We start from the raw sequence: 23,131 nt of genomic DNA, 5'->3' as shown, positions 1-23,131 counted from the left end.
CACTAATGGCGGATACCAGACGCACGTCTAACACCAACATAGCAGTCAAGGCCTCAGTTATACGTTTTGCTTCAGGATGACTGCTGTCGTACTTCATCCTCATCGCTAGGGACTGTTGGAGGGTCAATTGTTTAGTAAAAGTAGTGGTGTTCCTTCTTCCTCTCTGGGATGATGAACAACTCCCAGCAACAGCACTAAGAGGAAGTGGTTCTTGATCTTTCCCTATTTTATTTTTATCGGAGAAAGTTTGGTCCTCCATTTATGTTATATTGATATATACGTGCGGCTAAGGCGCACACAAACACAGAAAATATTTTTTTATTTTTGCTGTAGAGTAGTGCACTTTGTGGGTTACACCACCCTTTAAGAAATGAGCCAGCCGGCGCTTTACTTATGGGACACAGGCGCACGCTTGGCGCTGCTCCTTTGTTGATGCACGTGCAGCCACAGTGCACACAATTCACAAACACAGAAAATATTTTTTTATTTGGTTTGGAGTGTACTTTGGGGGTTACAGCACCCTATAGCGGTCAATCCAGCCGGCCCTTTACTTATGACACAGGTGCACGCTTGGCACTACTTTGTTGATGCACGTGCGGCTACTGCGCACACAATTCACAAACACAGAAAATATTTTTTTATTTTGTTTGGAGTGTACTTTGGGGGTTACAGCACCCTTTAATGGTCAAGCCAGCCGGCCCTTTACTTATTACACAGGCGCACGCTTGGCACTACTTTGTTGATGCACGTGCGGCTACTGCGCACACAATTCACAAACACAGAGAAAATATATTTTTTTTTAGCACTTGGGGGGAGCACCCCTGATGGACAGAGCACCCCCTGGACAACACTACAGCACCCCTTTAGGACTGGGACACTGCACAGGACTTTGTTGTGGACACTATGGACAACTGACTGCACAACACAGTCCAGCCAGCCCCTATGGACTTTGAAGTAGTGGACACAGCCCCTATGGACAACAGCAGCACAGCACAACACAGCCAGCCCCTATGGACTTTGAAGTAGTGGACACAGCCCCTATGGACAACAGCAGCACAGCGCAGCACAACACTACTCTGCACTACACTACACTACACAGCCCAGCCAGCCCTAACTCCCACCCTCCCTCTTCACTGTCCATAGCCGAGTGAGAAAATGGTGCCGACGCGGGTACCTTATATAGGATCCAAAACCCGCGAGACCCGGAAGGCGGGATGATGACGTTTTGCCTCGATTTCAGATCCGAGTCAGGCGGGAAAAGTCGAGCCTGACTCGGATCGGCCTCGGATCGGGGGGGCTTGGGGGGGTTTGGATTTCAGAAATCCGAACCCGTTCACCCCTAATATATATTTATATATATATATAATATGTGTGTATCCAAATCCCGGCACTCCACAGGTACGGTATATAACTTCACCAGGTGCCCTCCATAGCAAATGCCTGCAAGCAGGAACCTCCATTGTATATAATTCCCAATGGCGGCACTCCGGATAAATAAATCACAGACACAGCATAGCTATGTTTAGCAACGTTTCAGCGCTCCTGCGCTTTTATCAAGCTTGATAAAAGCGCAGGAGCGCTGAAACGTTGCTAAACATAGCTATGCTGTGTCTGTGATTTATTTATCTGGAGTGCCACCATTGGGATTTATATATATATATATATATATAAATTTATTTTTTTTAGTTTTATTTTCTCTATATATAGATAAAGTTATAGACAGATATTTTTACGCAGTTGTGTATATATGTGTGTTTGTGTGTGTGTGTATATATATATATATATATATAGTCCAAATAGGTCCACACTCTCGTCTTCAATAATAAATTGCTGGGGTGACACATCCATATGGGATCACAATAATCCTCTTCATGCAAAAGTAGAAAAAAAGGGGGGGGTAGCACTCACCAGTCTTCTTAAAAACATTTCTTTATTACATCTCAGTAAAAATTTTACAGCATATCAAAATCGAAACGTCGGATTTTGATATGCTGTAAAATTTTTACTGAGATGTAATAAAGAAATGTTTTTAAGAAGACTGGTGAGTGCTACCCCCCCCCTTTTTTTCTTCTTTTTCTTCTACATATATATATATATATATATATATATATATATATATATATATATATATATATATTATATTATAGACCACTAGATGGCATTCCAGCCCCATAAATGTGTCAATATGTGTTATCGCACGGTTTCAACCCAATATATTTATACTGCTTTAAATTGAACGTACATTTTTAATCATCTGTCGTTATTAGGTGGCGATAATGTCACGTCCCAGTTTGGCTTTGCATCATCAGAATAAAATATTTTTGCTATATTTTCTTATGAAAAAAGGGGCGATATATTTATCTGACATTTCGGCATTTGAAAATCAAGTCTAAATGCCAATGCAGTTGGACCAAAATTACTTGAAATATACCATTTATTAGCACTGTCTAAAATAGGATATATTACTCTGAGAGACAAAAACCCTATGTGGGATAATGAATAAACCTTTACAAGTTACGTGCACATATATTGTGATACACTAATATGGGAAAAAATGTGTGAATGTTTTAGAAATAAAATACCAATATGTTCTACTACCCATTGTAGTAATGTCTTTATTCCTTTTATAGTGGCTTGTACTTGTATAAATATCTAATAGTTATATTTCATTATGTGGTATAATTCTGTATCCTGAACAGCTGATTAAATACTTTAGTTTTTTTCGCATAAGTACAATTTCACAATTGCAGTGTTAAATCATATCTGAGCACAACATCAAACAAGTGGGCGTCGTGGGCTGTACTCCATCCAAACACCCTGCCAAAGTCTAATGGCATTCTATCTCATCTGCAATTTTGGTCAGCTGTTTTGGGTGGGGTATGGCACAAACAACTGGGCCAAAGGTTATAATGCATTCTCCCCACATCTGCAATTTTGGAGTGCCTTACTCCTCCCAATATACTGGTCCAAGGCAGATTGCATTCTCTCCCATCTGCAAATTTTGGGCTGCTTTGAAGCTCTTCAGTGTAAAAAACTGCCCATCATAGCTTAACCACCATATGTATTACAAATATGCCCCAGAATAATTGTGATCGATGCCTTTCTGAAATATATCCTTATATTTGGAGCAGCATACGTGTTCAGATGGCTAAATGCTATGATGGATTTATGTGGTTTAAAGTATTCGCCCTGCGTGGTCTCAAATTCTCAATACGTTAAAGGGAATCATTTCACATGGCGTACGCTTAATCATTCTGCCGTATGTTATTTCAGCTGTACATGAAATCCTGTAAAACGTTTATATATCTAAGTATTCAGAGTTGTGAAATTTCGCCACATCCATGTATGCAGCCATTTTTATTTTTTTTTAAAATTTGTTATTTTTTTTTAATATCGGACCTTTTAAACTAGCCGTTATTTGCAGCATAAAACTTATCAACGCCGCTATAACTACCCGGCTTTAATACCATGTAATACACTCCTTTTCATCCGCATTTTCCGGCTAGCCATACGGTGTCACATGCTGAGGTTTTCGATTGTCCGCTTATTACTCTTATAAGGGATAATAATAATCATTATACGCTGTCAATAACGCATTACGCATAACACATATTAAAAAATGCCATTAGTTTGATACCACATTAATATCAACGCATATCCGGTTAATTTTAATGGGATATCGAAATTTATATGAAATTTATATAAAAAGGGGTGTAAAACGGAGTCAGGAGGAGTGATATGGGTGGGTTTAGGGTGGAATTAGGGCCGGGGAGGGAGGAGAGTGGGCATGGTGTGGAAGGAGAGTGGGCAGGGCACATGTCACTTTTAAGTTTGACGGAAAAGTGCGCTCTATATCACTAAGGTGACCTTTTTTTTATTATTTTTTTAACATATTCAATTTTCCAGCCTTTTAGTCACACAATTACTAGTAAATGTTATTTTCTAACCTCTCCCTTTTCATTTTACAAATAAAAATGTGACTTAATATACATACTGTACTTTTTGCCAAACTTGTCTTTATAACATAGAGGATGTGATCACCTACAGGACATAACCACTTGGTTATTGTACATATGTAAAATGGAGCATTGCACCTTAGCATTAAGTAGCATAAAACCGAGTATATGACACCATTGTCTACAATGTCCCATGTCTCTGTTACATGGTTTTCTTCATATGCTAGATTTCTCCAAGTACTACATTATACTGATAGTCTGGAATAATGTTAGGCCAACAATTTAACTGTAATATTGTTTCACCTGTTGTATTTGAGATTATATTGGAATAACGTATAATCACTTGACCCCCTTCAACTTCACAATATGGTTAATGCATTAATAATGTAGTTAAAGCAAAAATAACAATGGTTGTTTTTTGTTACATATGCATCAGCTCCTATGTGTGTGTTGTGCTATATTATTACACATAAATACATACTGGCTGAGGATTGTACCTTGTATAGCCCTATCCTAACACATCAAATCCAAATACTTAATTGAAAATTAAACTATATCATTCAGTTGTATTGCATGGCTGAATGTGACTGAGCTGACTTTAGATATGTGTTGTGCTGGCACCAATAAACTTAAAACCTGTTTCTGCATATAACCTGTTGCACTCGGTCATTACTGTACCTGTCCATATGGGGTCTGATCAACCAAACACAGCTGGTGTTACTTGTATAGTTGGAGGAGTAGTTGGCCGAGTTCAAAGTTCCACTCTGTTCATTAAGCAAAGCCACACAAACATCTATGAAGAAAGACATAAAAGACAAGTTGAAGTAGATGTGGTGAAATAAATAGTTATTTTATCATTGGGATGCACTTTACTGTATATGTGACAGATATAATCATCTCATAGTATTTATATATCTGTCAATACTTACTGCACTGGTAAAGCTGGTTAATTTTGGCAACATCCAAGATACTCAGTCCATTCCTTTGGCCAATGGGCACATTTGGGTCAGGCCTGGGTACAGCGGTTGGTTGGTTTGAAGTGTTAGAGTAGGCAGCCCCACCTCTGGAGCCACCACTGGTTAGGAGTCCTCACCTTCTGATAAGCCTCACACATTAGCTCAGACAGCATATTGTTTGAGCTACAGTATCTCGCCAGCCATAACTACTTCTATTATGGGTTATTTTGATTTCAAAACTACTGGTAAACTGGCAATTTTAACAAAACACCCTTTAGTAAATGTACCCCCCAGGTGTGCAAACCTACACACAACCTCAACGTTTTGAAAACTTAGAAATTTTTAAACGGACTAATAGTTTTTCATCTATCACTAAACACTCCTCTATGACATAGAGATCCTACCCTTGTGAAGAGGCAATGGAGAAGTAATCCTTCTCTGTTGTCCAAGGTATAAGCCTCACACAGGTCAAGGACTCAAATTCTTGCATAGAAGTTGTGAAGAGATTAATTCTCTGTCACCTCTGAAAATTGCATAATTATTTGACTATAATGTAAGTATTAATATCCTTGATTACTTCAGTATGATGTAAGGAAGAGAGAACTCACTATAATTAGAGAAAAAGGTGTACAGCGCAGGGACAGTCCCATCCTCAGATTTAGGCCACATGCAATTTGTACAGCTGATGGCGCTGCGTCCAGTATGTATTATGTCGCCTTCCTCTACTGGTACCTTAATGCCTACATTAATTAGAAAAGGAGGTAAACATCCATAGGTTCTTCTAATGTGAGTAATAATCTTGTCACGTTATTGTTTTAATTCAACACTGTCCTTATTTTGTATTCAAAAGTTGCTTTAGTGCAATGACTAACATAGTTTAAAAGACCATTATTAAGATTTGACTATATATAATCAACCTAAATTATTATTAAAATTATTATAGCACTATCTTTAATTTGAACATTGTATATACTACTGTAGTTATGCATTTAGCAATATGTTGATACCTTTATTAGCTTCAGTAATCATGCAGAATATACAGTATCATGAGGGTCTTTTGCATCTGTTCTTTCTAGAAATATAAGTGCACATGTAATAAATAATATACTGTATTTATCTCTGAGTGCAAAACAGAAAGCATAAAATATACTAAAGATTTATGAAGACATGAGAATATTTTTGTTGGGAATATTTATCTGTAAAGGTGCATACACACGTAATGATTTTTTGAACGATTGGTCGATAACGTTGTTATCGTTAAATCGTTCAAAAAACGTTCAGTTTCAGTTATAACGATGAACGACACTCACAAATGCGCACTCCGGTTTGTAGTTATCGTTCATCGTCCATTTCAGACTGTCCAACATGACGATTTTTATTAAGGGAAGGAACATTATTCATTCATCGTTCAAAAAATCGTTCATTACACTTCAAAAAATCGTTCACTTTTTGAAGGGAAAATCTGACAGAAAAGTGTTAGTTACAAAATTGTTATGTGTGTATGCGCCTTAACACATGGGTTTCTTTAGGAACAAGTAAATACTCAACCCCATTCCCCAGCCCCAGTGTCTGTCAGCCTCATTCCTCCCAGTTCCAGTGTATGTCTCAACCCCATTCCCCAGCTCCAGTGTGTGTCTCAACAACATTTCCCAGCCCCAATGTGTGTCAACCTCATTCCCCTCAGCTCCAGTGTGTGCCTCATCCCCATTCCCCAGCCCCAGTATGTATCAGCCTCAATCCACCCAGCCCCTGTGTGTCTCAGCCCATGTGTCCCAGCTCCAATGTGTGTGAGCCTCATTCTCCAGCCCAGTTGTGTGTCTCAACCCCATTCCCCAGCTCCAGTGTGTGTCTCAACAACATTTCCCAGCCCCAATGTGTGTCAACCTCATTCCCCTCAGCTCCAGTGTGTGCCTCATCCCCATTCCCCAGCCCCAGTATGTATCAGCCTCAATCCACCCAGCCCCATTGTTTGTCTCAGCCCATGTGTCCCAGCTCCAATGTGTGTCAGCCTCATTCTCCAGCCCAGTTGTGTGTCTCAACCCCATTCCCCATTCCCAGTATGTATCAGCCTCAATCCCCCCAGCCCCATTGTGTGTCTCAGCATCAGTGTGTGTCAGCCTCATTCTTCCCAGCCAAAGTGTGTGTCTCAACCCCATTCCTAAGCCCCAGTGTGTTTCAGCCTCAATCCCCCCAGCCCCAGTGTGATTTGAATAAAGTAAAGTAGCTGTTATAGTCACCAGTGCGGACCCCGGGTCCGCACTGGTGACTATAACAGCTACTTTACTTTATTCAAATCATTTTTACCCGCAACAAGAGGGGATCTATCACCATTCGATCACTGTATTTGCTAATGTTTATAACCATTGGTTTGGGATGTTTCTTTCAGTGTACCTCTAATAATTATATATCTATGAGTACACTCTGGCCCTCATTCAGAGCCGCTCGTAAGCGGCCGCTCGTTCATAGTCAGCCGATGTTGTACAACCACGCATGCATCGGTGTAACAGTGCGCATGTGCGTACGTCTGATTGCGGTCATTTTTCAGTCGATCGTAGAACAGCGAACAGGAAGTGACATGTCAAATGTGATTTGACAGAACTGTCCGTTTTGGGGTGGAGATGGGAAAACGCAGGCATGTCGAGGCGTTTTTTGGGCGTACATAAATTATCTTATGCGAGCGCCAAATGTGAACGGAACAAGTGATACGTCACTGTCTGATCCAATTTCCATTAAGACTGCTCACTCAGCTTGTGGTCTGGTAAAGTCTACTGCAATGACGATGGTCTCTTCGTCCTTCCCTGGGCTCATCGATGGTGTTTCGATTTATCAATTGAGGCCACAAAAACAATCATCTTTTAATTGCTAAACTGCTTGTAAGGTGTTTCGCAAATAGACCTTTTTTAGTAGCTAAAAACCGTACGCAGGTGAACTACTCAGCTGCTAATTTCTGGGTAATACAATCAATTAGCTAACATTTTTTGGTTTATTTTGTGGGCTTTTGAAATATTTGAAAGTGGTTTTTTTTTAGGGAAACAATATTGTACGCATGTTTGTTTTTTTTGCTAATTTTTTTTGGGCCAAGAAACCAATCGTCCTTTTTTTTTTGATAAGTGTTAATTAAAACTCAGAAATTGTTTTTAACCCTTGTTTTTTTTTCCAAAAAATTAATGTTTCTATTTCCATTGTATTGTTTGTAATTTTGTTTGAGGGATTACCTTTTAACCAGTTTTTGAATAAATCAACAATAGAATTTTGCATATTTGCAACATAATTTTATTAAATGATATATTTTTTTTTTTCTGAAACAATTTTTATTAAGGTAAATACAAATAATAAATGATTTAGGCCACAAAAACAAAATAAGTGGCATTTGAAATCCAAATAATATACAAAATTAAAAACAATTCACAAGAAAGGAGAGGGAGGTTTTGGGCATTAAGGAATATGGGGCAAGCACAGAGATGGATTGTGGGGAAATTAGCCAGTGCTGTCATCGCCTTTTAGCCGGGGGTTGGAGTGAGCCTGAACGGGTCCGAGATATCCTTCGGCTGGCCTGTCCAGAGGCAGATGTTGTATGCATGCCTAGCCCTATCAGCAAGTTTTTGTTTCAGCCGATATTTGAAGTTGCTCAATCTGTTGGTTAAAAAGTTGGCATTATTACTGCAGTATTTTGACTTGTAAACACTTTTTAGTCAAATGTAGTTTTTACGTACCGGCGTTTGACCTCCCGGGTTGAACGTTCAAACTCACCCACCCCATTGACAGCACTGGCTATGTCATCCCACAGTTTCCATCTCTGGGTTGCACCCATATTCCTTGGTGCCTGTGGCAGGTTGTCATTGCACATTTGCACCAAAACCTCCATCTCCTTCCTTGTGAATTGTGGCTGCCTTTTTTTTTTGGCCTAGTTGGCCTACTAGGCCCAGCAGCCTCTTCCATGGCATCCTCGACACCTTTTTTTAAAATGATAATAAAATTTTTAATGTAAAATGTTTCCAAAATTATTGTTAAACATAATCATTTTCCCCCAAAAAAATAAAATACTTACCTGGCGCCTCTTGGCTAGTACTTTGCTGCTCAGTACTCATTGTGTACACATCGGTCTCACTACAGCAGACCGATTTGGGCCTTCAGTGACGTTTTTATACATGCGTCAGCATTATTCGGCCGCATCATTCATTGTGCGCTCCTATTGTCCGTACTTAATTTGAGCGGGAAAATAAAGACTATTTATGGCTTGGTGTGATTCCATTCGAGGTGGCATTTTTGGATTGTTGGAGGTATTTCGGTGTAGTGGTTTGTTCTTTGGTTGGTGGATCGTGAAGGAGTTGTTTGTATTTTTTTGAAGGAGCGTTTTTTTATTACTTTCTTTGTTTAAGTTAGCATTTTTGCATTTTTTTTTCCTATTTTGATTTATATTTTTGAGTAAGTATTTCAATAATTCCCATAAACATTTATTATTAAATTGTTTTTAAATTTTTATATATATATTTTTTTTTTTACAGTTATTTTGGCTGGAACCAAAGTGACCTTTTCTAACTTTGGGATATTTGTCTATTTTTGGTAAGTGTTTTTGGTTTTATTAATTAACAAATTAGATGTGTTGGTCTTAGCATATGTTTCGCTAAGTAATGTGTGCTTCTTCTGTCTAAAATCATGTGTTAACTCTAAATGTAGCGTACTATTTTGCGAACTAATGTGTGCTTCTTCTGTGTAAAATCATGTGTTAACTCTAAATGTAGCGTACTATTTTGCGAACTAATGTGTGCTTCTTCTGTGTAAAATCATGTGTTAACTCTAAATGTAGCGTACTATTTTGCGAACTAATGTGTGCTTCTTCTGTGTAAAATCATGTGTTAACTCTAAATGTAGCGTACTATTTTGCGAACTAATGTGTGCTCCCTTCTCTAAATTTTCGACAACTATATTTGGTTTAATTCCTAGTTTATTAAATTAATCATAAAAATATTTTCTACTTTTGAAATGTAGGTTGATTTTCACATGACACGACCGAGGCCTGTAAGAATTTTTGGTTTTCTTGGAAAAGATAAGTATATTTTTCTTAACACATTAGTCTAAAACAATAACTACCTGGCTTAACATTTCAGGTTGATGTTGGTCGTATTATATTGGCCATGGTTCCAGAACCCGACCAACCTCAACTTCATCCCAGGCGTAGGCCTCGTAGGCGTGCAAGGCCCCAGATATATAGAACACGTGTCACCCTTTTTGGAATGCCAGATGATGAGGTGTTAAGGCGCTACAGTCTTCCGCCACAAATCATCATAGACACTCTCTCATTAATAGAGAGTGATCTTGAACGGCAAATCGACAGTCCTACAGCAATACCACCACTTACGCAATTAATGTCTGTGTTACATTTTTGTGCCTCCTTTCAAACCACCGTGGGAATAGTGGCAGGAATATCCCAATCCTCCTTTTCAAGGATCCTGAGGGCAGAGATGGATGCACTTTTTAAACACCTCCATCATTTTATTAAAATGCCATTGGATATGGGTTCCCTTAATGTGGTGAAGGCTAATTTTTACCAAATTGCTGGCTTCCCACACATCATAGGGGTTGTGGATGGTACTCACATACCACTTCAGCCTCCAGCAAGTCTGGAGGCAATATGTAGGAACCGCAAGCACTTTCATTAGATGAATGTAATGGTGGTATGTGATGCCTCCCTCCTGATCCTGTCCCTGAATGCCAAATTCCCAGGCAGTGCACATGATTCCTTCGTCATCCGGCAATCAGGGATTTGGCACAAATTAAACAACCTACAAGCTGGTGATGCGTGGCTTCTGGGTAAGTTGACACCTTCTGTTGAAACCAATGCAAAGCTTGGTACCCAATGGTCCTGATGTTGTTTTTTATATTTTCACAGGAGACAGTGGTTACCCTTACACGCCCTGGCTGCTTACTCCTTATTTGGTTCCCACACCAGGGCCACAAAGTCAGTATAATTCCATACTTACAGCCACCAGGCAGCTGTTGGATCGCTGTATCGACCTTTTAAAATGCCGATTCAGGTGCCTCCACCGCTCTGGTGGCGACCTCATGTATTTGCCGGCTATGGTTTCGAAAATTGTGGTCCTGTGTGGGATATTTCACAACATCGCCATAAGCAGTGGTGTCCCAATGCAGCCAGAGGATGCCTTGCCTGAGGACGGCCCCCCCGAGGTTTGTCGGAGGTCAGTATGTGGGGGGGCCATACGCGATGAAATTGTTGCCAGATTTTTTAGGTAATTATTTCCACAAATTAATTTAATTGACACAATGTAGACATGGAATATTTTAATGTACACTTTTAACTTTTTTTTTGTTCTGTTTTTGTTTTATTCCCTAAAATTACCATAAAAATCCATGCATACTACCTGATCAACAAAAATGACTTTATGTGGACACATTGGATATAACTTCGGGAACAATGATTTCTTCTCCTCATTTGTGGAATCATGTTGGCATGCTACTTCTTCAAACAGTTCCTGATTTGTTTTTGGTGTTTTTGGTGTTGTTTGGACTTTTGTGTGTGTTTTCAATGTGTGAATTTATTTTGTCAATTCACTTGGTGTTTATTATTTGTGTGCATTAAATTTATTTTTTACGTTAACCAACCATTTCCTTCGTAAATTACAACCAAGTGTAACCTGTTCAAAAAAATGCAAACTTTATTAATGCCTAATACTGTAATTTCTTAATTGGTAAACTTTTGTACCCTGCTTTGTTGCTAAAAACAAACACCAAAGGTATTATGGTGAATCAGTATGTTTTCAATTCTAGGCCTAAGCAGGTAGCTTTAATTTTTACATTACCCCCCAAAAAAAATATTTAATTTTTGACGTTAATTCTACAAACCTATTGGTATTGTTATGTGTTTAATGTGCAAGCTTACATACTTGAGCTTTCTACAAACAAATTTACATTACTTAAAAACTCAGGGACAAATAGTAGACTTATGTAAGGTTCAACAATCTAAGATTTACAGACAAGGAATGAGACTTAAAAAATTAAAAATAAACTTTATTTTTTTGATAATTATTTTTGTAAAAGTAACAAAGTTAGTGGCGCAGGATCGCCAAAAGGTGGTCCAATGCCACCAGCATGGCAAGGACATGGCCACGGAGATCCATCAGAAATTGCCTCGTTACGCCTCTGGTCCTCTGTGGGTTAAAAAAATGTGCGGATTACTAAAATGACACCTTCATTTAGATTTAAAAAACCCAAAAAAAATTCAGACTATACAAAAAAAAAAAACAGTTACAAAAACATGACCAAAACAAAAGGAATGCAAAACGAAAAAATTTAAAACAAATAAGGGCCCAAAAAGAAGAAATAAAAAAAATTGAAAATATTTACAACTAAGCAAAACTACGACATTTGTTGGTACCGTAAACAAGAAAGACACAAGTGTGAGTGTTTGGACATGTGTCATATGTGTAAGGGGAAAACATCCTTGACATTGTTTCACAAAGATATATATAAAAAACATTGGTACTACTTTACTATTTTGAACTGCACAGGCAAAAGGACAACATCAACCAAAATATAAATTAAAAAAAAAAAAAAAGTTTAAAATGTAAACATACTGGACACACTGCTGACTGGGCCTGGAGCCCCGAATTCCTCCTCATCTGAGGTGGGGCAGTGGCTCATGGAAGGAGGAGGCATAATATTAGAGGAAGTGGATGGTGAGGAAAAGAGAGGGGGGGTTTGAGGGGAGGGGGAAGTTGGAGGGATGGGAATTGGAAGAGAGGGAGGTGAATGACGGTCGTCAAGGTCTGGGGTGGAGGGGGAAGAGTGGGCAGAGGATGTTTGGGTGGGAGTGGGGGATAGGGGACGAGTCACCCGTCGGCGACGTCTGACTCTCCGCTCTGCCCCTAAATGATGGCGAAAAGTATTTCTAATTACAAATTTCCTTTTTTTTTTTTAACCAAAAAATAAACAAAACAAACAGGGCTATACTGTAAACATGCACACGCAGGTATGTCCAAAATAAACAAACCGGGCTATACTGTAAACATGCACACGCAGGTATGTCCAAAATAAAAAAGGGCTATACTGTAAACATGCACACGCAGGTATGTCCAAAATAAACAAACAGGGCTATACTGTAAACATGCACACGCAGGTATGAGACAAAAATAAATTAAACTAAAAAAAAAAAAAAAACATACACAGAAACACTTACTTTGCACTATCTGGAGATGCAAAAGGGCCAGCAGGCGTGGGGATCTGTGCCTCAGATCCGACCACCTGCGTTCCAGCTGGCCGATGTTTCGGCAATAGCCGATGGAACGCAGGCGGCGGCGCACCTCCGCGTAGGCCATCCGCTTGCGGAGATTGGTGATGGGGGGCGGATGGTCCGTAATTCGCTGGTCCATTACCTCAGTGAGGACCAGTAGCTCCCGCCTACAAAAAGCGTTGGCTCTCATGATGGCAATGATTTTTTTTACACAAAACATTTTTAATAAAGGTCCTAGAAAAAATTTGATTGGCTAATGTACTTTGTAAATTAACTGGAACCATTCTATTGGTTATTGTATGAGTCATGTGACCTACACCCTCACAAATATAATGTGAGTTATGATAGGCTTGATGCAGTGACATGCGTAAGCTAATTTAAATATAAAAAATAAAGTAGTAAAATCTGCCTATAAAAAAAACGCAAAACAATAGTAGCATTCAAACAAACTTTTAATTTTGAACAACCATCCCCTTGGTCAAACCGTACGTATTCTGCGGAAGAAATGACGCACACTAACAAGAATAAAGTTTATTGACATTGAAAAAAAAAACGGATTGCAAACATGTGAATAACAATTAAGCTAATTAATATAGTGATTGCCAGTAATCGATTCAAGTATGTTTGCAGAATGAAATAGCAGGCAATCGAAAACTGACAGGGCCACTTCCGGAATGACTTGTGCGAGCGTTCCCTGCAACCAAAGAGGAGACGGACGGTCGCTATTTTGAACGTTCGCTAGCTAGAGGAGGGGTTGGGAGAATATGGGGCGGAAGATTAGCTACGAGCGAACATACGAGCGAGCGCTTTAATTTAAATATTTCCGCTCGTACGGCGGACGAGCGAACGGCCACTTGCGTCCGGGTCTGAATCAGGGCCTCTAAATGAAGTTTATGTGATGCATTTTATTTGATGTTATATTATGTTTTTTTATTGAACTGCAGTTCTAATTACATGTTTAAATAAATTCATATAATTAATTACACCTGTACATTTGTGTATAGACGACTGCGCAGACATCTTTTTCCCTTTTATCTATATTATTGAGGGTTACTGGCAGAATACCCTCTGGTGTCAGCAGCAACTGTCTATACTTAACAGTAGTTGAGCGGATTTAGGGGGTCATTCAGACCCGCTCGTGAGCGGCAGTACGCTCGCAAGCGGGTCGATGTTCCCCACTGCGCATGCGCATGACGGAGGGAGCTCCGTCGTGCGCATGACGGAGGGAGCTCCGTCGTGCGCATGCGCGAGACCCGGGGAGCGACGGGCTTTCCATCGCTCCGGGTCTCGCACCAAAGGGGGCGTGCTGTCGATGTTGATTGACAGCACGCCCCCTTTGGTGGGCATGCCGGGGGCGTGTCTGCCAGACGGAGGCGTTCCCATGGGAACGCCTACCGTCTGAAGCCAACCCCACTGACATCACTAGTGATGTCAGTGGGAGTGATTTTGGCTCTGATAGAGCCAAAATCACTCCAGGGCTTGTGGCAGGGAGACCCTACCGCAGGGTCTCCGTCGCAAGTCCGATGGTCGCGATGATCAAGACCATCGCGACCATCTTTTTGGCCGCTCGCATATGCTGTGGGTGCTCACCCACAGCTATGCGAGCGGCCAGGAGGCCGCTCCATTTTCATGGAGGAGGGCCCTGATTCAGAGCGAGCGCTCTGGTCAGAGCGTTCAGCTCTGAATCAGGCCCTTAGCGAACCCACTTTTTCTTTTTTGTTTCCCAGTGTGTTTTAGCCTCAATCCCCCAGCCCCATTGTGTGTCTCAGCCCCAGTGTCTATCAGCCTTATTCCTCCCAGTCCCAGTGTGTGTCTCAGCCCCATTCCCAAACCCCAGTGTGTCAGCCTCATTCCCCCCAGCCTGTGTGTCCCAGCTTCAATGTGTATCAGCCTCATTCCCCCAGCCCCAGTGTGTGTCTCAACCCCATTCCCCAGCCCCAGTGTGTCAGCCTCAGCTCCAGTGTGTGCCTCAACCCCATTTCCCATTCCCCAGCCCCAGTATGTATCAGCCTCAATTTCCCCAGGCCCATTGTATGTCTCACCCCCAGTGTGTGTCAGCCTCATTCTTCCCAGCCCCACTGTGTCTCCATCCCATTCCCCAGCCCCAGTGTGTGTCTCTGCCCCAGTGTGTCAGCCTCATTCCTCCCAGCCACGGTGTGTGTCTTAGCCCCAGTGTCTGCCAACCTCATTCCTCCCTGTCCCAGTGTGTATCTCAACCCCAATCCCCAGCCCCAGTGTGCGTCAGCCTCATTACCCTCAGCCCCAGTGTGTGTCTCAGCCCCAGTGTCTATCAGCCTTATTCCTCCCAGTCCCAGTGTGTGTCCGCCTTATTTCCCCCAGCCCGTGTGTGTCTCAACCCGTGTGTCCAAGTTCCAATGTGTGTCAGCCTCATTCCCCCAGCCCCAGTGTACGTCTCAGCCTCAGTGTGTGTCAGCCTCATTCCCCCAGCCCCAGTGTGTGTCAGCCTCATTCCTCCCAGCCCCAGTGTGTGTCTCAACCCCATTCCCAAGCCCCAGTGTGTTTTAGCCTCATTCCCCCAGCCCCATTGTGTGTCTCAGCCCCAGTGTCTATCAGCCTTATTCCTCCCAGTCCCAATGTGTGTCTCAGTGCCATTCCCAAGCCCCAGTGTGTGTCTCAACCCCATTCCCAAGCCCCTGTGTGTCAGCCTCATTCCCCCCAGCCCATGTGTGTCTCAGCCCGTGTGTCCCAGCTTCAATGTGTGTCAGCCTCATTCCCCCAGCCCCAGTGTGTGTCTCTACCCCATTCCCCAGCCCCAGTGTGTCAGCCTCATTCCCCTCAGCTCCAGTGTGTGCCTCAACCACATTTCCCATTCCCCAGCCCCAGTATGTATCAGCCTCAATTTGCCCAGGCCCATTGTATGTCTCACCCCCAGTGTGTGTCAGCCTCATTCTTTGCATAGGAAAAGAAGGACAGAAAAGAAAATGTCATGTGTGGTGCACTATAAATAAAACTTAACTTTTATTCTTGTAACTTAATAAATATCCAATCAAAGAAGAAAAAGCAGCGAAAATTATTTAAAATGATAAAGTGTGTCACAAAGAAAGAAAATGTGATTTAAAATTAAAGGCGGCGTGCGTGTCCCGACCTATTGTGTCATAATACAAATTGACTGATATTGTATTGTGACTATACTTCTAATTAGTCATGAAAAAGTATTAAATTACCTAATTGAATCAATGAGAAGTAATATAAACAAGTCACAAATAATCTTATCGATATAAATGTAGTAAGGTTCAGTCAGTAACTGATTGAGTGTGTATTAAGGTTGCTTGCGGGGGGTATTAATATTAACACATGTTATCGTTATATATCCCTGAGTACAGAGTCCCTATACGGGCTCTCTATTCAACTATCTGTCCACCAAATCATGTGGTATATTATATATCAACACCTCGAGATATATATCTCTTTATTCAAATAATTCTGTTATTCACAGTTATATTGAAATTCACAATGTCACGACCAGGGGTGACAGGCTGCTGAGATCGCGGCGCTTACCGCTCCGGGCGCTGTGGCATGGTGTTTCCAGCAGAGGTGCAGGTTCCTGGAGAATAGCGCTGGGTGCTGTGAGTCTCCGCAGACCAAGGGCTTCCATCTGGAGGCAGGTGAGAGGGGCTGAGACTGGCAGAGCTTCCATGCTGTGACCACTGGGCGCGGCCATCTTGGATTTGGGTCACATGTCTTTTCTGGCCAATCATCCGTTAAATAAGTTAAAGTAAAATTATTATTAATATTTTTTCACACACATATGAATACATAGGTATACATTAATTTTATCACAATATGTTTCATATTATACACATATATATTTTCCTTTATCATCGTTTATGGTATGGTCACTTATTCTTAATAATTTTACTTTAACTTATTTAACGGATGATTTGGGGTTTATTGTGCTACATTATCATATAGTACATATTTGTTTAGGTATTTACGTTATCTTTTTAGCCTTGGGCTTATTTTGGATTAGATGATGGATGTCTAATATTCTTTATATTAGAGGGATATAGATATTATGACTGTGAACATCGATCATATGAGACATCCATTGATTTGGTCTATACAAGTTCCTATATTCAATATTACGAGGTGGTCACGTGACCAAGTTGGTTAAACAATTAACTATATTCCATCCAGGACAACCAGCCATCCATCGATATAAGTTAGATTTTCTTAATCTGTGTATCTTAGAGAGAGGGCTGTAGCGATTACCTGTTCATAATAATGCCTATTTGAGGTGGTTATTTGTGACACGGATCAGTAATCCTCTAGTTAGGCCTGACCAGCAATACTGAGTGCATGATTTAACCTGACGTCACTGCTCTCTCAGGGAACTCCCGGCAGTCAATCATTAAGGGATGGGCGGAGCTTGCCGGGACGTGGCTAGACGCGATTGGATGTTTTTGACTGGGACAACCTGTGATTGGTGCAGGACGACTCGTCCGGGTACAAAAGGATACCCTGATGTTAGATTCGGCTTGCCTTGATAAAGCTTGATAGCGAAACGCTGCGTTGGCAGCGGCGTGTGCAGCCCGATCATATGTCTCTTGTTATATGTATATACTGACAGGAGTGTGTTATAAAATGCATTGAGCTTTAAGTAAGAGCTGCGTCTAATGAGATATGTCTAAAGGGGGATGATATTAATGTCCACGTTGATAGGGCTATATTTGCATATTCCCCAGAAGCTCTGATAACAGTAGGAGAAATCTCCTGTTTAAACAATTATTTAGGGAAGAGAGCCGGCATTTTAAAAGGGAATCCCTTGTGATTATGTGAACAAACTAACATTCCCTGTTCTGGCGGGTATTTGTTGTTATAAAAGAAAAATATTTTTTCTACACCTTGATTTTAATGATACATAAGGAGAGTTACTCCCTATTGTGAATTTCAATATAACTGTGAATAACAGAATTATTTGAATAAAGAGATATATATCTCGAGGTGTTGATATATAATATACCACATGATTTGGTGGACAGATAGTTGAATAGAGAGCCCGTATAGGGACTCTGTACTCAGGGATATATAACGATAACATGTGTTAATACCCCCCGCAAGCAACCTTAATACACACTCAATCAGTTACTGACTGAACCTTACTACATTTATATCTATAAGATTATTTGTGACTTGTTTATATTACTTCTCATTGATTCAATTAGGTAATTTAATACTTTTTCATGACTAATTAGAAGTATAGTCACAATACAATATCAGTCAATTTGTATTATGACACAATAGGTCGGGACACGCACGCCGCCTTTAATTTTAAATCACATTTTCTTTCTTTGTGACACACTTTATCATTTTAAATAATTTTCGCTGCTTTTTCTTCTTTGATTGGATATTTATTAAGTTACAAGAATAAAAGTTAAGTTTTATTTATAGTGCACCACACATGACATTTTCTTTTCTGTCCTTCTTTTCCTATGCATATGATATAGATGTCAGTGGTAGCACCCCTCAAATACTAAATTGTTGTAGGAAATATATTTTTCCAGTATATCTGATATGAGGGTCATAACGTTCTCCTTGATTGAGAAATAATGATTCTAGTGCGACTGTAGATTCTTCCTTTGATTCAGCCTCATTCTTCCCAGCCCCACTGTGTCTCCACCCCATTCCCCAGCCCCAGTGTGTGTGTCTGCCCCAGTGTCTGCCTCATTCCTCCAAACCCCAGTGTGTATCTCAACCCCATTCCCCAGCCACAGTGTGTGCCTCAACCCCATGCCCCCCAGCCCCAGTTTGTGTCAGCCTCATTCCTCCCAGCACCAGTGTGTGTCTCAGCCCCATTCCACAGCACCAGTGTGTGTCTCAGCCCCATTCCCCAGCACCAGTGTGTGTCTCAGCCCCATTCCCCAGCACCAGTGTGTGTCTCAGCCCCATTCCCCAGCACCAGTGTGTGTCAGCCTCGTTCCTCCCAGTTCCATTGTGTCTCAACCCCATTCCCCATCCCCAGTGTGTCTCAACCCCTATCCTCAGCCTCAGAGTGTGTCTTAGCCACAGTGTGTGTCAGCCTCATTCCTCCCAGCCCCAGTGTGTGTTTCAGCCCCATTCCCCATCCCCAGTATGTGTCTGAACCCCATTCGCCAGCCTCAGTGTGTGTCTCAGACCCAGTGTCTGTTAGCCTCATTACTCCTAGCCCCAGTGTGTGTTTCAGCCCAAGTGTGTGCCAGCTTAATTCCTCCCAGCTCCAGTTTGTGTCTTAGCCCCTGTGTCTGTCAGCCTCATTCTCCAGCCCAGTTGTGTGTCTCAACACCATTCCCCAGCCCCAGTATGTATCAGCCTCATTCCCCCCAGCTAGATTGTGTGTCTCAGCCCCAGTGTGTGTCAGCCAGCCTCATTCCCCCCAGCCCCTGTTTGCCCCAGCCCTATTGTGTTAGCCTCATTCCTCCCAGCACCTGTGTGTCTCAGCCCATGTGCCCCAGCCCCAATGTTAGCCTCATTCCCCTCAGCACCTGTGTTTGTCTCCATTTGCCCCCCCATCCCCCAGTGCAGATGCCACTGTCGCAACTTACCTGCCACTGGTCTTTTTGGCTGCCCGCTGATTCTCTCTGCTGCGGCATCATTGTGCAGGCTGCTGTCCTTACCCAGAGGTGGGGGGGTTGGGCTGGCTGCAGAGGAGCTGAACGGAGGTGGAGGCATCAGTGGAGATTGACAGGCTCCGCTCTGCAAAGGCTTCTGGGAGGACCTGCTGTGGCTGTGCAGTGGCTCTCCCATCAGACCTTTTTTTTTTTTATCTAGCATTAGGTGTTGTGCTTCCTGATCACAGCTGAGCTCTGATCGCGGCAGTGGGGGTGTTGGGCGGCCACCGGCTAATGTAGGGACCGGCCCGGCGGGAACCGGCCCGGTGTTCCTGCGGCCCAATCCGCTCCTGTTTACATGCAACCTGCGCCACCCTGCAACTACCGCTATAGCAGCAGCAGCAGTATGCATGCAGGTGACCGGTTCGAGAGCAAAGGATGCATGCACTGAGAGAGGCTGATGACATCACCTGACCCTGCCCCTCCCCCTTCCACAGGGGTCTCTCAGTGCAGCAGCTATTAACCAGCTACCGCGGATCATCATTTTGTTGATACAATCGGCAACAAGGCACCCAGGGGCTGGCTGGCATCTTTTAGCCTTGGGGCAAATGCAAGCAAGTGGCCCTGGCACACTGCAATGTAAAAATGGAGTGACAACAATCAGTATGGGTGGTTTATCTAATGTGGGCGTGGTTTAAAATTGTTATGTCACATAGCTGTAATTAAATACAACACATACCAGCCCCTTCTGACAAACCAGAGACTGACATTCATAAAGACCTCTATATAATACACAAAGCATTCTAGCGAACTCTGGGACTGATTCAGCAAGGCATGCATGGATGCAGACGCACGCACCCGTACATCGTGAGAATATGCTAATGAATGCACACGCACGGCAATCGCAGCACAAGAGGCAGATGACCAGCAATACATAATGCCACCCCCTTTACCCTCCGCTAGTGTCCGTACTGATGTGCAAGGCTGAGTAAACATCGGGAACATCGGAGCTGCACACAGACTAAAGGTAGACCTGACCCTGCTGCAGGAGTTGAGAGACTTCCTGCATGCAGAGACGCCCGGCTGCATCCGTCATCTCAGTGGCTAATTCATGCACACCCCTGCAATGGCATTGTAATGTACTGGCACGCCTGCGTTTGCCCGACCACCCCCCCATCACCACCCACAAATGGCACTTCCTGTCAATCACTCTGCAATGGGTTTGCGTAGCCTCTGCAGTCGCAGTTCCCTTCACAATTGCTAATTTGCGCATGCTCACTGTGATGCAAATGCATGCGCAGTGCAAAAACATCGGCCGAGCCGTGCGTTCTCTCACTTGCATTCCTTGCTGAATCAGGCCCTCTATACAATACAGGGAGAATTCCAGTAACCAGTACATAATTCATAGAGCATTCGAGTGACTTGTATACAATCATAGTTGCCGACCTTTGAGCTGCCTCTTCCTGTAGACTGACCTCCGTGAGAATTGCCCACTCTTCCAGGTGACTGGTAGTGCCACACGAGATTCCGGGACCTCCTGAAAATCGGGTGGTGCTCCCGGCCACCAGGAAAAGCAGGCAAGTTTCCTGGCCGGTCGCCCTTTTACCAGGCCCCCCAGCCGCAGCATCTGCCCTGATTGTTAGTCAGCCCAGGCCAGGGATCCCTAGGGAGTTGAGTACCCCTCCAATAAAGGGGTACCCCTCTCCAGGGCACCCCTGGCCTAGGCTGATAGCCTGGGGCTATCCTCGGCACCCTAGGGCGGTGGGTGCTGGGTTGATAGTGTATGTGTAGTGTAAAATAAAGGGTTAAATATTGTTTTTAGTTGTGGAACAACACGTCCCAGCAAGCCTCCCCCACATGCTGGTGTTTGGAGAACCACAAATACCAGCATGAGGGACATTACGGGCCCGCTGGCACTTGTAATTCCACAACCAAAGCAATACGTAATAAACACAGCATACACTGTGACAGTAAAATATATTATAACATACATGCACACTCACTATCACACATACTCACCTAGTATCCGAAGTAATCCATAGGGGTACCTATAAAAAAAATCCATACTCTCCTCTCCTATGCGTAGGTCACGTCCTCTTCTCCAAGTAGGCATCCAAAGGTTTAAAATAAAAAAATGAGTACCCGAATCCAAGCCGAACCGAGCAAAGCTATGTGTTTCCACATAGCTTTACTCTTCGCAAATGACTGGGGCACACGTGGGCCCCGTCTTTGAAGGAGCCACCAGCCAATCAGCGGACATCTCCGTCGGAGGAGCTCGCTAATTGGCTGTGTGCGGTCAGCGTGTCTCCCCATAGACTTCTATGGGGAGAATTATCCATTGAAGTCTATGCTGGGAACCACGACACTGTATCTACTGCTGTAACCACAAGGTTAATTGAGGTCACCCTGAGTATGGATTTTTTTTATAGGTACCCCTATGGATTACTTCAGATACTAGGTGAGTATGTGTGATAGTGAGTGTGCATGTATGTTATAATAAAATTTTACTGTCACGGTGTATGTTGTGTTTGTTACGTATTGCTTTGGTTGTGGAACTACAAGTGCCAGCGGGCCCGTAATATCCCGCATGCTGGTATTTGTGGTTCTCCAAATACCAGCATACGGAGGAGGCTTGCTGGTACGTGTTGTTCCACAACTAAAGACAATATTTAACCCTTTCTTTTACACTATACATACACTATCAACCTGGCACCCACTGCCCTAGGGTGCTGGGGATAGCCCTGGGCTATCAGCCTAGGCCAGGGGTGCCCTGGAGAGGGTGACCCCTTATTTTGGGGGGTCCCCAACTCCCCTAGGATCCCTGGCCTGGGCTGACTAACAATCAGGGCTGATGCTGCGGCTGGGGGGCCTGGTAAAAGGGCACCACTGGCTGTGGCATCAGTCCCCCGTTAGAAAGAGTCCAGGGCTGGTTTTAAATATACGGGGTACCTCACGTCATTTTTTTTCTCCGTATATTTAAATTAGGGATGTGCAGGCTCGGATAGGTTCGAGTTTGCACGTGGAGTTCGGATTTTTCCCTCCAAAAAAACGGAACTCAGAACGAGGCAAAACGTCATCTTACATGGACGAACATCATCATTCCTGGACAAAAGACCAGGAATGATGATGTTCGTCCATGTAAGATGACGTTTTGCCTCGTTCTGAGTTCCGTTTTTTTGGAGGGAAAAATCAGAACTCCACGTGCAAACTCGAACCTATCCGAGCCTGCACATCCCTAATTTAAATCCAGATCTGTCCCTGCTGCCTGTTGCTGGTTCGTAATTTACAGTGGTACTCTACACATTTATTTCCCTGTAAATTAAGAACCAGGACAGGCTGGCAAGCCCGGGGCTGGTTAGTCTTTTGGGGGGGACCTCACATCATTTTTTAAATTAAATTAACCCTATTTTAACCATTTGCAAA

The 23,131-nt window shown here is 42.7% G+C and overlaps 1 protein-coding gene across 1 annotated transcript in view; it reads right to left on the bottom strand.

Annotated features, from left to right (window-relative positions):
* Positions 1–23,131, bottom strand: part of LOC148478156 (embryonic protein UVS.2-like) — a 180,350-nt gene that overhangs the window by 145,723 nt on the left and 11,496 nt on the right. The window contains exons 2-4 of the mRNA XM_088455860.1: positions 4,886–5,031; positions 4,645–4,749; positions 4,051–4,061 (exon numbers count right to left, since the gene is read on the bottom strand). Of these exons, the coding sequence (XP_088311986.1) occupies positions 4,051–4,061; positions 4,645–4,749; positions 4,886–5,031 (262 nt within the window). The remainder of the gene's footprint in view (positions 1–4,050; positions 4,062–4,644; positions 4,750–4,885; positions 5,032–23,131) is intronic.

Source organism: Taudactylus pleione, unplaced genomic scaffold, assembly GCF_031769625.1.
Source record: "Taudactylus pleione unplaced genomic scaffold, aTauple2 ptg000674l, whole genome shotgun sequence".
Classification (NCBI taxonomy): domain Eukaryota; kingdom Metazoa; phylum Chordata; class Amphibia; order Anura; family Myobatrachidae; genus Taudactylus; species Taudactylus pleione.
The sequence above is the reverse complement of the archived record's forward strand: the minus strand, read 5'-3'. Positions and strand labels throughout refer to the sequence as shown.